This window comes from Trichomycterus rosablanca, chromosome 4 (genome assembly GCF_030014385.1).
Source record: "Trichomycterus rosablanca isolate fTriRos1 chromosome 4, fTriRos1.hap1, whole genome shotgun sequence".
Classification (NCBI taxonomy): domain Eukaryota; kingdom Metazoa; phylum Chordata; class Actinopteri; order Siluriformes; family Trichomycteridae; genus Trichomycterus; species Trichomycterus rosablanca.
The window spans coordinates 2,225,662-2,242,457 of NC_085991.1; the positions used below are offsets into that span (position 1 = coordinate 2,225,662).

Below are 16,796 nucleotides of genomic sequence, written 5' to 3' on the forward strand. Positions count from 1 at the left end.
TTACAGGAATGTCTATTCTATAATTTAAGGTTTAAGGAAAAATATACTTGTATTTATAAAAAAGAGCATTTAAGACATTAGAGAGGTTAGGGGTAAGGGGGGGTTTGGGAGGTCTGGCACAGATTTATTCTGTTTACATTATTTCCTATGGGAAAATTAGGTTTAACTAATGAACATTTTGACTTAAGAACAGCCCTTCGGAACCAATTAAATTCGTAAGTCAAGGGTCTACTGTACTTGTTTATGGGTGTTATTGTCTCCAATCACCCTTTGGTGGGAGCAGCGTCTTGTTGCAGCGAAAAAAGCTCATTTGTGAGTAGTATAGTTATTCTATTTTAAATCACCCGCCCCTGCCGGTCCATGAAATTATATCTTATATGAAACCGGTCCGTGGTGCCAGAAAGGTTGGGAACTGCTGGCCTAGTTGTTAAGGTACTGGACTAGCAGTCAGAAGGTTCCCCCCTGTCAGATTGCCACTGTTGGACCCCTGAGCAAAGCCCTTAAACCCCTTGCTGTCTGCACAGTATCCAGACACGGTTGTAAGTAAACAGGGGTGACTGGGCATATACAGAAAATACACTGTAGTCGAATTCTCACTTAGATTCATACACATTGATGTAAACATTGGCGTGTTTGGTCGGATTCTCTCCGGCTTTTTCTCAATAATATTACTGATGTTAACAATGCATTTTCCATAAAACTCAGCATGGCTCAGCTTAATCTGATAGTGAAAATGCTAAATGAAACTGCACGCTTTAATCTCGTTGTACCCACCGCCTCCCTGCACAGCCGCCATGAACTACACAGCGCGAGCGCGCAACCAGCGCGTCACGTGACACAATTCCACAGCATAACGGCTAGCGCTCGAGCTCGGGGAAAAGCTAACGGTCATTTTTCTCCAATATGTTGAATTTAACCCCATTTTCTGGTGTTTTTGAGTGTTTTACCCTACTAAATATATTAAACATGATAAAAATAAAACGCCTGGCCATGACTGAACAGAATATAGACGGTTATTTTATAAAAATGTGAAATAATTAAGGTTATGAGACGCTGACTGGAACAATAACTGTCAAACGCGTCAGGTGGACCAACGGTTTTTTTCTCTTTTCAAATTGTACAGACTATTACTTATGTATTTAAGTATTATTTTAATATATATACACACATTATTCAAGCTAAATTACATGATTACAGTTAATCCTGACGAGCCCAGGTAGCCCAGCACAAATTGATTCACATGCTGTTCTGTGGTTTCACACATTCCCCTCAGACGGTTCCTCTGTACTATGATGACCAACCTTTTACGGAATGGAGCTCCATTGTAAGCAGTTGAAAAAATACAAAATGCACAATTAAAGTCCACATTTTGTGTAGTTACGGTGTTCATCCACAAAACAACTGCCGGTCCGGTTCGTTATTCGGCCGCTTCCACACAGCTCAGCCTCCTCCTCTCTCTCCTCTCTGCCACAGTACCGCTGGTTTACAATGTAGGCGGGGCGTATGCAAATGTGAATGTTGTCTACCAAACGGATCTGTACTGACTATACAAGTGCACTACGTCAGAGCAGTACCAATAGTGAGCACACACTACATAGTGCACTACTTAGTAAACAATAATGCGTTTGGAATTAAGCCTGAATCTCAACCGCGCAATAAGGCAATTATTAGAAGAAGAGTCGATTTCAAGAGTCGATTCAGTGAAATTGACTTATTGATTTGAAAAACTGGGCGGCACGGCTGGTGGAGTGAATGCCAAACAGCAACATGGATGCTGGAAAGTGATTTAGGATTTATTTCTAGCATTGTTGGTGTGTGTGTGTGTATGTGTGCCTTTACTTGACTGGCGGTATCCGTGCTCCAGCATCTATCTATCTATCTTCCCTATAAACAGACAGACAGACAGACAGACAGACAGACAGACAGACAGACAGACCGACAGACAGACAAGTAGATAGATAGATAGATAGATAGATAGATAGATAGATAGATAGATAGATAGATAGATAGACACAGACAGGTAGATAGATAGATAGATAGATAGATAGATAGATAGATAGATAGATAGATAGATAGATAGATAGATAGATAGATAGATAGACACAGACAGGTAGATAGATAGATAGATAGATAGATAGATAGATAGATAGATAGATAGATAGATAGATAGATAGATAGATAGATAGATAGATAGATAGATAGACACAGACAGGTAGACAGATAGATAGATAGATAGATAGATAGATAGATAGATAGATAGATAGATAGATAGATAGATAGATAGATAGATAGATTATAGATAGATAGATAGATAGATAGATAGATAGATAGATAGATAGATAGATAGATAGATAGATAGATAGATAGATAGACACAGACAGGTAGACAGATAGATAGATAGATAGATAGATAGATAGATAGATAGATAGATAGATAGATAGATAGATAGATAGATAGATAGATAGACACAGACAGGTAGATAGATAGATAGATAGATAGATAGATAGATAGATAGATAGATAGATAGATAGATAGATAGATAGATTATAGATAGATAGATAGATAGATAGATAGATAGATAGATAGATAGATTATAGATAGATAGATAGATAGATAGATAGATAGATAGATAGATAGATAGATAGATAGATAGATAGATTATAGATAGATAGATAGATAGATAGATAGATAGATAGATAGATAGATAGATAGATAGATAGATAGATAGATAGATTATAGATAGATAGATAGATAGATAGATAGATAGATAGATAGATAGATAGATAGATAGATAGATTATAGATAGATAGATAGATAGATAGATAGATAGATAGATAGATAGATAGATAGATAGATAGATAGATAGATAGATAGATAGATAGATAGATAGATTATAGATAGATCACTTTATTAATCCAAGAGGGAAAGTCAAGTATTACAACAGCTCAAGGCACAATAGAAAAAAATATTAAGTAAATAAAAGACTCAGTTAAAAATTATTAATTAAATAGGCTAAAGGTGCATAAGAAATATTAAGTAAGTATTGCAGTACAATGTTGGTAGGAATAAATATATATGCAATATGTAATATAATAGAAAAAATACAAAAGTGTCTTGGCATTAATTATTTAATGACATTGTCAATCTTGTTTTATGCTCAAGAGGGTGTTGTCAGCAACTCTCATTTTCAAGTGTGTGTGTGTGTGAGTGTGTGTGTGTGTGTGTGTGTGAGTGTGTGTGTGTGTGTGTGTGTGTGTGAGTGTTTGTGAGTGTGTGTGTGTGTGTGTGTGTGAGTGTGTGTGTGTGTGAGTGTGTGTGTGTGTGTGAGTGTGTGTGTGTAAATAAAAGACTCAGTTAAAAATTATTAATTAAATAGGCTGAAGGTGCATAAGAAATATTAAGTAAGTATTGCAGTACAATGTTGGTAGGAATAAATATATATGCAATATGTAATATAATAGAAAAAATACAAAAGTGTCTTGGCATTAATTATTTAATGACATTGTCAATCTTGTTTTATGCTCAAGAGGGTGTTGTCAGCAACTCTCATTTTCAAGTGTGTGTGTGTGTGTGTGTGTGTGTGTGTAAGTGTGTGTGTGTGTGTGTATGTGTGTGTGTGAGTGTGTGTGTGTGTGTGTGAGTGTGTGTGTGTGTGTGTGTGTGTGTGTGTGTGATAGGAATCTCAGGACTTGATTTTTTCACGTGCAAAAATGCTACAAAGTTTAATGTTACGTCACGTCGCGTGACTGTCCGACACCCCAACAGTCCGGTTAACAGATTAATCTGATGTATTGATTTCTGATCAGCAGTGAAGATTTAAAAGATCTGAAATATAACTGTAAATAATTATAATTCATTTTGTTGCATAATAATAATAATAATAAACATGTCGGGTGTTTCGAGCTCGCGGATTAAAGAGGTTCGCAGTCCGAAGTGCGCGCGCTGTAGAAACCACGGGCTGCTCGTGCTATTAAAAGGCCACGCGGCCAAATGCAGGTAAACCTTAAACATTAATTTAATCTGGAACAATTTGTGAGAGCAATTTGATATTTTCCATCTACATCGAAGATGAGGTGGGTCTTCAGCAGAGGTGGAAAGTACCGAATTAGATTTACTCACGTTACTGTAATTGAGTAGTTTTTTGTGTACTTGTACTTTTTAAAGTAGATTTTACAACCAGTAATTTTACTTTTACTTAAGTATGTTTTGTATTAGGAATTGTAATTCACTACATTTTGAATAACATCCGTTACTGAGTACAATGAACGCTAAAAAAATCGCGTCTGGGAAACTGCTGCAGTAAATTCTGCGATGGGGAGTCGGATCTTTTGGCTCGGTTCCTTTTAAAGAGCCGTTCAAAAAATGGCTCTTCATTCTTTTCCTCAGGCAGCGAGAGGCGCTACTGTAACTATAATACAGCTCGATATTAATATCAATAACAAACAATCATCTAATTCAAACAACACTTAAATGAGAAAAAAGATTGTTGTCAAAAGTATACAAATTGACAACAAGTATATTTTAATAACAAAAATAGTTTAAAATAATTGCAGTAAATCATCTGTTGTATAACTTGTAGCCAAACTGGGCTAACATTTCATTTCATTACATTCCGCTCGGTAATACGTGATAGAGAAAAAACTACAGGGAAGAGACAGACTGTGGTTGCATTGCATTTAGTTTTAGAAGAATCAGCTGCGTCCGAAATCGCATACTTCCATACTCAATAGTACGCGAAATGAGTACGCGAGAGCGGTTAGTATGTCCGAATACACAGTATCCCGGATGACCTACTTATTGGGCAGCCATGTTTGAGTATGCAAGCGATGCACACTTGCGGTTTGCTAATGTATCCCATAATGCAACTGGAGCTGCGTAGGCGTTCGAAGCGGAATAAGAAACAAGAAAGACGCGGAAAACGAAAAGTTTACAAGAGTAAGTAAGATTAATAAAATAAAAATTTTAAAGACGAATAAATAACAAAAAGACGATAAATATCCAAAATTTTGGCGAGTGGGGTTTGTAATGAGTCTGTAACTATGGTGATATTACGTCCTCACGTCATCACTTGACGTTGGTAAGACGGCGGATGTAGTACGTAGCGGTGTTGTGTGCATACTGCATACTTCTGTACTGAAAGTATGTACTTTTTTACCGGCAGAGTAGTGCATACTTCCTCCAATCTAGTACGTACTCTGTAAGTATGCGATTTCGGACACAGCTATCCTCTATTGTGCAGAAATGTGTATGTGTTTGTTTCTGCTAAGCGGAATGGGTAGATTACCGCCGATAAGAACTGCGCGCAAATTTAAAAATATACGTATATATATATATATGATATGAATATTGAAAAAGTTTTATGGGATGGTCTGTACTAAAATGACACACACATCAATAACTTTTAAATGTTGTATCAACATGTTTTTTCTATTATATTTGAATAAAAAACAACTATTGTGAGATTTATATCCACTTGTCACCCTCTCCTGTTAAAAAAGTAACGTTTACTCTGAGTACATTTTAAATGAGTTACTTTTTACTTTTTACTTGAGTAGATTTTTAGACTAGTAACTTTACTCGTACTTAAGTAAAAAGTAATAGTACTTTTACTTGGGTACAATATTTTTGTACTCTTTCCACCTCTGGTCTTCAGAGCGTTAAAACACTGGGCACAAGGTGCCAGAGAGAGAGGCACACCCATTCACTCACTCACACACCTAGGATACACAGTTGGAGAGATGTTTGCATTGTAGTTACAGTGACACTGTTGTTTTGATGTTGTTTTGATTGACACTTCTCTGCTGTACTCTTGCAGTTTTGCCGAGTGTCGGTGCTGGAAGTGCTCTCTGATTTCGGAGCGCACTCGCATCATGGCGAGGCAGAGGAGCATCAAAAAAGGCCTCTGCGAACCAGAGGAAACCCATCAATCATGCAAACCGACCAGTAAACGTGTAAAGGTGCCAGCTGACCAGATACCTGGGGGTACAAGTGGCATCAAGAGCGCCACCCAGAGTCCAGAACAGCAGGTGGAAACGAGGGGTAAAACGTACATCCAGCTTAAGGCTCCGGTGAGCAGCAAACACACTCAGACCACCAACCTGAATCCTCCTGCAGACACGGTGACTCCCTTCAACTACTCCTACTACTGGCAAAGAGGCCCCCAGGAGCCCCTTCTCACAGGTACGCTTTTAATATAAAATGATTAAACTATACTTGGTCAAAAGTAAGTAAATACGTATGCAAAATAGTATTTTCTCCACCGTTTGTTTTAGATCAGCCAACTTCGCCATGGCCAGGCTTCTTATCACTAATACACCAGAATTCCTTAAACGAAACAGTGGCCATGACGCCACCCTTCCAGCTCCATGCCCGCTATGCCAACACCTACGTATACCCAGCTTATCTGGTAGGAGCTCCTCCACTCAGCTTTTCCCATCTGCCCGAGATGTGGGCGCAACAGGTGAGTCGAAATCTGAATGTTATGATTGGACATCAATCAGTGATTGGCCAATAAATTAGTACCATCATGTTTTCGTTTACAGGAAGGTCCTGCGTTGGTCTACGCGCCCCGCCCTTGTTATCCATGGGTTAGAGAGGAGAACAACCCAAACCCGGATCACTACCAGCAGTTCTACAGGAGGAGCACCGAGTCTCTTCCTTTACAGAGTGAACGTAACCCAGGGATTAGAGACGAGCACCCCGGTCATGAATAATCCCACACCCCTGGCTAAACACCACGTTTTAATTACTGCTTATTTGCTAAATTTAACATAGTCACATTTTTAAGGTCTTTTTTTTTTACATAATCAAATAAATGTTTCTTCTCTGTAGAGGATCTGGCCAAAGAACTGGACACCACCTTCCAAAACCACACCACAACCCTGGTCTTTAAGACAATAACAGCCTTCACTATTATGATTTCGGTGTGTGTGTGTGTGTGTGTGTGTGAGAGAGAGAATTTATACCTATTATATTCCTATATCTAAACACTTGTGAGGTCAGGCACCCATGCTGAACAAGAAGGCCATGCTCTCCTCGCAATCAACATTCCGAATCATCCCAGTGGTTCTCAGCAGGACTGTGTGTAGTGGCTCCATGCCAAATTTAAAGTCTAACCAAACCACGTCTTTATCGATCTGCTTTGTGAACAGGGGAACAGTCATCCTGGAAGAAAGGGAAACGGCCTTTCCTAAACTGTCGCCACATATTTGGAAGCGTGACAGTTATTTTACATCATTGATTTAATACATTAGATAGGAACGGGTGTGGTGAAAATATCTAAAACCTGGCCAGCGACACCGCAGAGACACAAACTCTGGTCCTCACGGTGGTGGGTTGATTAGTTAGGCCACTGCACCATCTAAGCACCCTTCCTAATCGTTTCCCCCTTTTTAGGAATGCATAATTTATCATTAATTCTGACTATTATAAAACAAAGTCTAATAAGAGTGTAATGAACAAGCTTGTGCTTCGTTTAGGTTTTTACTCAGGCCGTGTTCATCTAAACCTGAATTTTTGAGTTTGTTATGGATTCTTTTAATGAAGCTGTTCTACGTTCTTCAGTCGTTCACTTTCCTGCTTTATTATTCCAGATTCTAATGCGTTTCATTTAAAATGGGTTCGAAGTGCCTTATTCAGCAAAGCAGCTACACAGAAACTTAATAAACGAGGAAGAAAGACGTGTGGTGTAGAAATGTAATACTGGTTAGATTATACACCGATCAGACATAACATTAAAACCACCTACTTGTTTCTACACTCACTGTCCATTTTATCAGCTCCACTTACCATATAGAAGCACTTTGTAGTTCTACAATTACTGACTGTAATCCATCTGTTTCTCTGCATTCTTTGTTGGCCCCCTTTCACCCTGTTCTTCAATGGTCAGGACCCCCACAGAGCAGGTATTATTTAGGTGGTGGATCATTCTCAGCACTGCAGTGACACTGACATGGTGGTGGTGTGTTAGTGTGTGTTGTGCTGGTATGAGTGGATCAGACACAGCAGCGCTACTGGAGTTTTTAAACACCTCACTGTCACTGCTGGACTGAGAATCGTCCACCAACCAAAAATATCCAGCCAACAGAGCCCCGTGGGCAGCGGCCTGTGACCACTGATGAAGGTCTAGAAGACGAGCGACTCAAACAGCAGCAATAGATGAGCGATCGTCTCTGACTTTACATCTACAAGGTGGACCGACCAGGTAGGAGTGTCTAATAGAGTGGACACAGTAACACACTAACACACCACCACCATGTCAGTGTCACTGCAGTGCTGAGAATGATCCACCACCTAAATAATACCTGCTCTGTGGGGGTCCTGACCATTGAAGAACAGCATGAAGGAGGGCTAACAAAGCATGTAGAGAAACAGATGGACTACAGTCAGTAATTGTAGAACTACAAAGTGCTTCTATATGGTAAGTGGAGCTGATAAAATGGACAGTGAGTGTAGAAACAAGGAGGTGGTTTTAATGTTATGGCTGATAAAACACTACCACAAAAACAACCGTACACTTTTGCATGTACAGCAACCTGAATAAACAATTTTATTACAGTAAAAATATGCATGTTTATTGAAGCCAAAAATGAATTTTTTTTCCACCCTTAATTTTTATCACCTTTATCTTCCAATCGAGTCATATCCAATTCCTAGTTGTGAATCCGTATCTGCTTACACAACCCCAAATGTGATCAAGTACATGCGTCCTCCGACACGTGTCCAGTCTGTGGCACTTGAGTGTGTATGGTGTCACTTGTATTCACAGGCATTTCTGGGCATCCAGGATAAAATATGTACATGTTTTTAGGATCAGTAATTAAATTTGATTGTGTTGGATTAACAGCACAAGAAAAATTAACAAGTAGAAACTCGAATGCTTTATTTCAGGTAATAAAACAGCTTCTGTACCAGAGGAGTAACACCGTATAAACATGATGGACTGATGGCTATAAAAAGTGTTGGGACGTTTCCCAAAATGCCTAAAATTACCAAGGGTGAGTTTATGATGGAGGCCTTTCACTGCCCAACCACCAAATGCTGGTGGACTGTGTTTGAAGTATTTTAAAGGCAAACACAACACATTTTAAGAACAAACTCTGATTACTCTGCATATCTGGGTTTTCTGTCTGATAATTGATAAATATAATTGATATAATATATATATATATATATATATATATATAAATATAAAAGAGGGTGGCGAGCATCACCAGGGCTTTAATGGTAACTGTGGCTCCGGCGGTGGTTTCCATCCCCCTTATAAATGCGCCCAGTGTGAACACGCTTCTAAAATTTGGGACAGAAAAGATTCAACAGGAGAAAAAAAGACACGTGGTAAAAATAAGTCACAAAAGTATTTCATGAGCCACCAGCCAAAGTCCTTTACCGAGGAAACTGGCACACGGTGCACACAGTGTATAAACACCAGTTGTGCCAACACAGAAGCTCATGAAGTCCACTTAGTCACGTCCAGTCAGATCCTGAGGTGAGGTTTTCACTTCCGCGACTTAATTTTACGCCGCGCCTCCTTTCCCGGCCGCTTCTGCAAGCAAACAGTAGAAATTTTTATCATTCTGAGAGGAACGAACACACACACGTCAAGATCCGAGTGGAGAGTTCCTTACGTTCTTTCCTCCTTTACTGAACTTCTTGCCCGTTTTCCCGTTCGCTACTTTGGATTTGAAACCCGACACGTCGTTGTGGCTCTCCTTGGTGTTCCACTTGCCGCCCTTCTTCTTGCCCCCGAAGCCAAACTTCTTATCCTTGTACTTTCTCTTGGCATTCGGGCTGAAAATGAAAAAAAAAAAAAGACAAAAGTTACAGTGAGCACGGCACCTCGAGTGATTCCATTACTAAAAATCATCGATGCAAATGTTTCGCATCGAGACGTCGTTTAATCCATACGACTATTTACAGCTCACAGTGTTTCGCACGGACGACTTTTACTTTTGCACAACACGTTCACGCTGTGGGCAGGCGACGTGAAGAAGCCGAGGGCTGCATCCCAAATCTCATATGTAATCATGACGTAACAGGACTTAATCCGGGTACTTTTCACGTACAGTTGAATGAATACTACGTATTTGGACACGCTCGCTGCTCCTGCTTACTGTTCAGTATGAAAGTGCGATTTAGGACGCAGCCGAGATTTGACAGCGCGGACTGCACAATGGAGAGAGAGAGAGAAAATAGCGAGGGGCGAACAGACGAGGCTGGACAGAGGAAATCACAAAGTTTGAGATCATTTTAAGCTGGAAATAAACTAAAACTCAGAACAACATCCACACCATCAGAGCGTCGTGTTGATACGCTGAATTTTCTTCATTGCAGCCACCACAGGCCTTTTTGAAGGTTTAGGCAAACACACATGTACACACAAACGCCTAATCTAGCTCATCTAGGAGATACGATCCTGATAGAACCTCCTACAAACGCCACAAAACCTCCCAACAAAATATTGAAGCTTTATGTTCTGTGTGAGCTGTAGCTGAAACTTGGTTCTGAAAGATGCACAAATTAGAGGCGATGTTTATGTATTATTGTTTATTATTATTTATGCCTTAGTTTCAGGTTAATTTGATTTATTTTTTATGTATTTGTTTTTGCATTTCAAAAACGTTCTCTTTAAACTGTCCTGTATGCAAGGAATTAAAATGTGCAGTTTGTTTAAAGAGATGAGAGATTGAATCTTATATGTATTAATTGTTGCTCTTTATTTAAGCAAAAGTATTCCTTATCCGATTACTCGATTAATCACTAGAATACTCGATTACAAAAATAATCCATAGCTGCAGCCCTAACCGATACTGATACTAAAACCTCACAAGTTCTAATCGAAGCTCATTTTGTTAGTAATGTAAGTATTTCTACCACGTTCCCAATTTAAACCAGAAAAGTTGGGACTGTGATTTGTAGAAGGAAAAGATTTCCGATGTTTTCACTGGTCAGCATTATTGTATTTTGTGAATATAAAAACATTTAGAATTTGATGCCTGCAAAACACTCAAAAAAAATTAACAAATTGAGGTCCAGTAGACCAAGCTGATGGTCAGGCGTCCACATACTTTCGGCCACCGTGTACCCAGCTGAGGTAACAGTTTAATACTCACCCTTTTTTGTTCAGATGTGGCTTGGATTTATCCGCCACCTTCTTTGTCAGCTCGTCTCCTTCCAGGAAGTCCAGCTTGTCAGTCATACCTGTGCAACACCAACACTGATCAGTCACGGGTTCTAACGTTTTAAACTAGGTGGGGGAAAAAATAACACTGCATCATCGCAAACAGAATCAACCTTTCTGGTATTTCTTCACTGCCGTCATCATGGCCTTCTTCTCCTTCTGTCTCTTCTGTAGAACCTCGACCTGGACCTGAAAGAACAGACAGAACTCTGTTAGAACAAAGACGCACTTTTTACAGAGCTCGTATGAATTAATGGTGAGCGAGCCAAGCGGAATTCTGACCTTCTTGCCGTACTTCCTCTGTTCTCTCAGCTTCTTGGCCTTCTCGGATTTCTCCATCACCATTTGCTTCTGGATGAGCTTCTTCCTGATCTGTGCAATAATAAATAAATAGCTTATTTATTTATGAGGATTTTAACGTCATGTTTTACACTCTGGTTACATTCATGACAGGAACGGTAGTTACTCATTACACAAGATTCATCACTTCAGGTTTAATATCAAACACAGTCATGGACAATTTTGTATCACCAGTTCACCTCACTTGCACGTCTTTGGACTGTGGGAGGAAACCGGAGCTCCCAGAGTAAACCCACGCAGACACGGGGAGAACATGCCAACCCCACACAGAAAGGACCCGGACCACCCCACCTGGGAAGCAAACTCGGGATCTTCTTGCTGTGAGGCGACAGTGCTACCCACCCAGCCACCGTGCCACCCATGGCTAAATTCACCAGATCAAAGTAACGTATTTTGGAGTCCCCTAAGTCTGGTGCTTTCAAAATCTGGGGTGCTGGCCATTAACTACACATTAATGCATGTGTGTGGGTGGCGAGGACAGTAAGTCCATGCATCTTGTACCAGCCACGTTCCAGCTGACAGTTAAAATGTTATTTTAATTCAATTCCTGTTGATGGCGCCGATTTGAAACGCACCCCCAGTGCGCAGTGCCAGATCTGTTTCCAGCCACGTTCGGAGATTCTAATCCGAGCAGGAGAACTTCGTTATGCATCTTTAATTTCCTTCGGGATCAATAAAGTATCTATCTATTATGCAAGACATTTCTGCTCTTTTAAACTGCAGGATGCAGCACTCTTTATTCCACTGCCTCAAAAGCCTGATGAAGAGGCTCGATCTCGATACACGGACCACACCCGCTATATCCAAACATGCACAGGCTCACCGCATCAAACACAATGTAAAACTTGAAAGCGGTAACCTCTAAACTTAACATAATAACGAATATATCTATATCTTCTGCATTTAGCAAAGGCTTTTATTCAAAGCAACTCACAGTACAGTAGACCCTTGACTTACGAATGTAATTGCTTCTGAAGGGCTGTTCTTAAGTCAAAATGTTCGTTAGTTAATAATGTAAACAGAATTAATCCATGCCAGACCTCCCAAACCCCCCCTTACCTAACCTGTTTAATGTCTTAAATGCTCTTTTTTGTTATAAATACAAGTTTATTTTCCCTTAAATTTTTTCTCTGCACCTTATTTGGGGACATTTTAATATTGAATTTTACAAAATATAAAGAAAACACCAGAAAAACACCTTCCACTCCCCGAATGTTCGCTCACTGTGTATATGTGTATATATGTATATATATATATATATATATATATATATATATATATATATATATATATATAGAGAGAGAGAGAGAGAGAGAGAGAGAGAGAGAGAGAGATCAGAGTCAAATTGTTTGTGACGTCACGTGTTTCGTGAATTTCAGTTCGTAATCCGAAATTTGTTCGTACGTCAAGTTGAAAAAGATCGTAACCCAAGATGTTCGTATGGTAAACCGTTCGTAACTCAAGGGTCCACTGTACACAGTTTTTAAGCAATTGAGGGTTAAGTGCCTCATTCAAAAGCCCAACAGTGGCAACCTGACAGTGGTGGCGTTTTAACCAACAACCTTATGATTACTAGTCCAGTACCTTAACCGCTAGGCCACATCTGCTCTATACACAATATAAACGCCATTCCGACACGATCGGCTACGTCCCTCAGGGAGCTGAATCCCTGTGATGGATTGACATTTCAGCATTTTCAGCATTTAGCAGGCGCCTTCATTTAAAGCGACTTACAGTATACAGTCTGAGCAATTGAGGGTTAAGGGCGTCGCTCAAGGGCCGAACAGCACCAACCTTGTAGTGGTGGGGCTTGAACCAGCGACCTTCTGATTACTAGTCCAGTTCCTTAACCACTAGGCTACGGCTTGCCCTACACGACTTGCTCCTCGTTAAAAAAAATGGAGAGTAAGTTGCTCACAGTTGCTTAGGCATGAAATAATCTACCTTCTGCATTTGCTGATCCGATTTGGCCATCTCTGCAAAGTAATCGTCCGGCCTCTTGGATAAAATCTGCAGCTTCTGTAACTTAGGCAGAGCCTCCAGGACGGTCGCCTGGGCCTGTCGATAGCTGGAGACAGAAACACAAGTGAACACGTGATCAAGGACGCAGCCCTGCAAACTGGAACCTTTAATCTTTGAGACACTGAGGCCAGAATCAGGACTTACAAATACATTTCCCTTTGAAAATCATCCTCGGCGTTGATCTCATCAGGACCCTGGTTTGGTTCCAGCTTTCCTTCTGCCTTGGCGACGATATCAGCGGCTGGGTGGTTGGTGAGGTCCAGCCTCTCCACCCAGGGCAATTTTTTCCTGAACTCGGCCAAGCATTTCTTCAAACCCTCCTAGGAAAACAAGAGCATAAAGCATGTTAACAATGTATATCTGCACTTTACATTGTTTAAATGTATGTATACACCGAGCAGGCATAACATTATAACCACCTCCTTGTTTCTACACTCACTGTTCATTTTATCAGCTCCACTTACCATATAGAAGCACTTTGTAGTTCGACAATTACTGACTGTAGTCCATCTGTTTCTCTGTGTGCTTTGTTAGCCCCCCTTCATGCTGTTCTTCAATGGTCAGGACCACCACAGAGCAGGTATTATTTATGTGGTGGATCATTCTCAGCACTGAAGGGACACTGACATGGTGGTGGTGTGTTAGTGTGTGTTGTGCTGGTATGAGTGGATCAGACACAGCAGTGCTGCTGGATTTTTTAAACACCTCACTGTGACTGCTGGACTGAGAGTAGTCCACCAACCAAAAATATCCAGCCAACAGCGCCCCGTGGGCAGCATCCTGTGACCACTGATGAAGGTCTAGGAACTACCAAGTGCTTCTAAAATGGACAGTGTGTGTAGAAACCAGGAGGTGATTTTTCTTCTATTTTAGGACCCTACCCAACATTTAATCCTCTCTATTCTCTCCATTTCTCTTATGTTACCTCCCAAAACACATTTCAATGTACAACTGCTGCTAACATTTGTACAAATGACAAATAAACTTAACATACGTGTGTTTATTCACCAGACAGTGTGGTATGGGATGGAGTGTTTCTGAAAAACTTTGATAATAATTTTATAATAACTACATTAAGGTGCTTGGGTGTGTAAATAAATGTAAAAGTGTTCCCACAAACTCACCACATTGTTTACGGCCTTTTTAGGTGCATCCAGAGGAATGTTCATGCCTGGTTTGAGGAGCCCTTGGGCAAAAGCCTCTTGAAGCTAAAAAAGTAAAAGCAGAACACAGAATACAAAATGCATGAGAATTATAGAGCATTATATAAAAACGTTGTTTACAATCTAAAGAGTCTTTTTCTCTGTCAGGTTACCCTGCTTATCAGAAATGAACATGCAGGTAGTTTGTTGTAAAACATCAAAGAACAAAGTAAAAAGAAAAACATACGTTAGAATGTCAGTTCATATTATAATTGTGAAATCAAAGAATCAGAATCAGATTTATTGACCAAGTATGTGGATACACACGAGGAATTTGGTTCCGGCTGATGGTATCTCTCTATAAATGCAGCATACAAGCAATGTATACATTAAGCATTAAACACAAAATATACTTTATTGCTATTTTTCTATTTTCTGTATATATACTAAATTCTGTCTAGCATGTTAAATTTATACATTATCTGTATAGTCTTGTCTGTATATTGTAGAGAGATAACAACAGCCGAGAAACAAATTCCTTGTGTGTGTGTGTGTGTGTGTGTAAACATACTTGGCAAATAAAGCTGATTCTGATACAAACTTTAAGACTATATACAGGCAATATATAGAAAAAACATGGACATCATAAACACCAGTCAACTGGAGAACAAAACACACTCAAATGAGAGCAGCCAATCCACCTTTTGCATGGTTTTGGGTGGTAAGACATTCCCACTTGGATATAAATAAAAAAATAAAGTGAATGTCCTCACAGACTGGGTAATTATGAAAAAGCATTCTTTTATATCATTAAAAATAAGTTTCTGGTTTTTCTTTCATGACCTTCTGATTAGGACCTCGGTAGAGACTCCAGTGTTCCATATACTTCGCACTAAACTACACATGTTTGCTCCAAATGGTTTAAGTGCTCTGTAAAAGTCTAGTCTTTCCCAATGTAATGCATGTGATGTAGTCTAATGGCCACAATCAAACTCGTCCTATTTACATGTACACTGAAGGCTACCGTAATTTGGAACTACAACATCAGACTCTACGCTGATTGTAGCTGTTTTAACTTCCTCCATGAGTAAACACCGAATTAGAACTTATTTACTCTTAAAGCTCGACACGTTACCTCAGTTAGCACAGTTGCTAACGCTACACCGCAAAACATGCTAATTCTCACCTCGCCATCAGATAACCCAGAGTCGTCCTCCTCAGATTCCATCCCCAACATCGAATCCTCCTCCAAATCAACCATTTTTATGAATTATTTACTGTTATAAATAATCAGTATTAATGTAAACAATGTTAAGCATAAGTCTCTCTGCTTTTCACGTGCGTTCCTCTGTAGTGCAACGTGATAAAATGTCCGGCTGAACATCAGCGCACCGTTCAACAACAGTTCCGATCAAAGCAGGAGTCGTGCTGAATGTTGACTCCCACCGGATCTGGCACCCCTTATACACCACAATTAATAAAACATATTTTACTATGATTAAATCAACCTAACATTTATCAGAATTTTCATACTGCCCCGCTGTTCTTCCAAGATTAAAACTTTACAATTAGATCAAAACACGGGGGACGGTTGCGGGAGGGGGTGCCGGATTATGCCAGAAGTCAAGTTTAAGCACCACACTATATGTGACGTAATTTCACGTCTAGTTCTACTGTACGTGCAGTTATAAGTAACATTGGTACATTAATTGGTTTATTGTCCACACATTTGTGATTTTTAGTACATTTGGACCGGTGTTTACTCACAGTTTTAAATGATAGTAGTACATAAATCCATATAGTCGCATTAACCATTTAAATATGAACATCTTTTAAACAATTGTAAGTGTATAAGGTATTTCGCTGACATTTGCAGCTAGAATCATGCTTACCAGCATACAAAACCCCTCCACCCTGACATTACCAACAGCCAACAGAGAGAACTTCTCATCACAGCGATTTTATCATCTTTTATTTTCTTAGCTGGATGGATGGATGGATGGATGGATGGATGGATGGATAGATGGATAGATGGATAGATAGATAGATAGATAGATAGATAGATAGATAGATAGATAGATAGATAGATAGAT

General features: G+C 39.7%; 3 protein-coding genes across 3 annotated transcripts in view; 1 reads left to right on the top strand and 2 right to left on the bottom strand.

Annotated features, from left to right (window-relative positions):
• Positions 1 to 1,457, bottom strand: part of LOC134312108 (low-density lipoprotein receptor-related protein 8-like) — a 43,601-nt gene extending 42,144 nt beyond the window's left edge. Inside the window, exon 1 of the mRNA XM_062993790.1 lies at positions 1,302 to 1,457. Coding sequence (XP_062849860.1) covers positions 1,302 to 1,368 — 67 coding nt within the window. The 5' untranslated portion in view covers positions 1,369 to 1,457. The remainder of the gene's footprint in view (positions 1 to 1,301) is intronic.
• Positions 1,458 to 3,864: 2,407 nt separating this feature from the next.
• LOC134312107 (doublesex- and mab-3-related transcription factor 1-like) lies at positions 3,865 to 7,778 on the top strand. The gene is made up of 4 exons (XM_062993789.1): positions 3,865 to 3,996; positions 5,816 to 6,180; positions 6,273 to 6,460; positions 6,543 to 7,778. Exons 1-4 carry the CDS (start codon positions 3,887 to 3,889, stop codon positions 6,711 to 6,713), a joined length of 834 nt encoding a protein of 277 aa, XP_062849859.1. The 5' UTR covers positions 3,865 to 3,886; the 3' UTR covers positions 6,714 to 7,778.
• Positions 7,779 to 8,856: 1,078 nt separating this feature from the next.
• On the bottom strand, positions 8,857 to 16,052 carry ebna1bp2 (EBNA1 binding protein 2). Its single transcript, XM_062992905.1, has 9 exons — positions 15,890 to 16,052; positions 14,686 to 14,769; positions 13,706 to 13,881; positions 13,484 to 13,607; positions 11,462 to 11,551; positions 11,293 to 11,368; positions 11,112 to 11,199; positions 9,627 to 9,789; positions 8,857 to 9,544 (listed from the first exon to the last, which is right to left on the bottom strand). The coding sequence occupies exons 1-9, from the start codon at positions 15,962 to 15,964 to the stop codon at positions 9,497 to 9,499; spliced, it is 924 nt and encodes a 307-aa protein (XP_062848975.1). The 5' UTR covers positions 15,965 to 16,052; the 3' UTR covers positions 8,857 to 9,496.
• Positions 16,053 to 16,796: the final 744 nt, after the last annotated feature.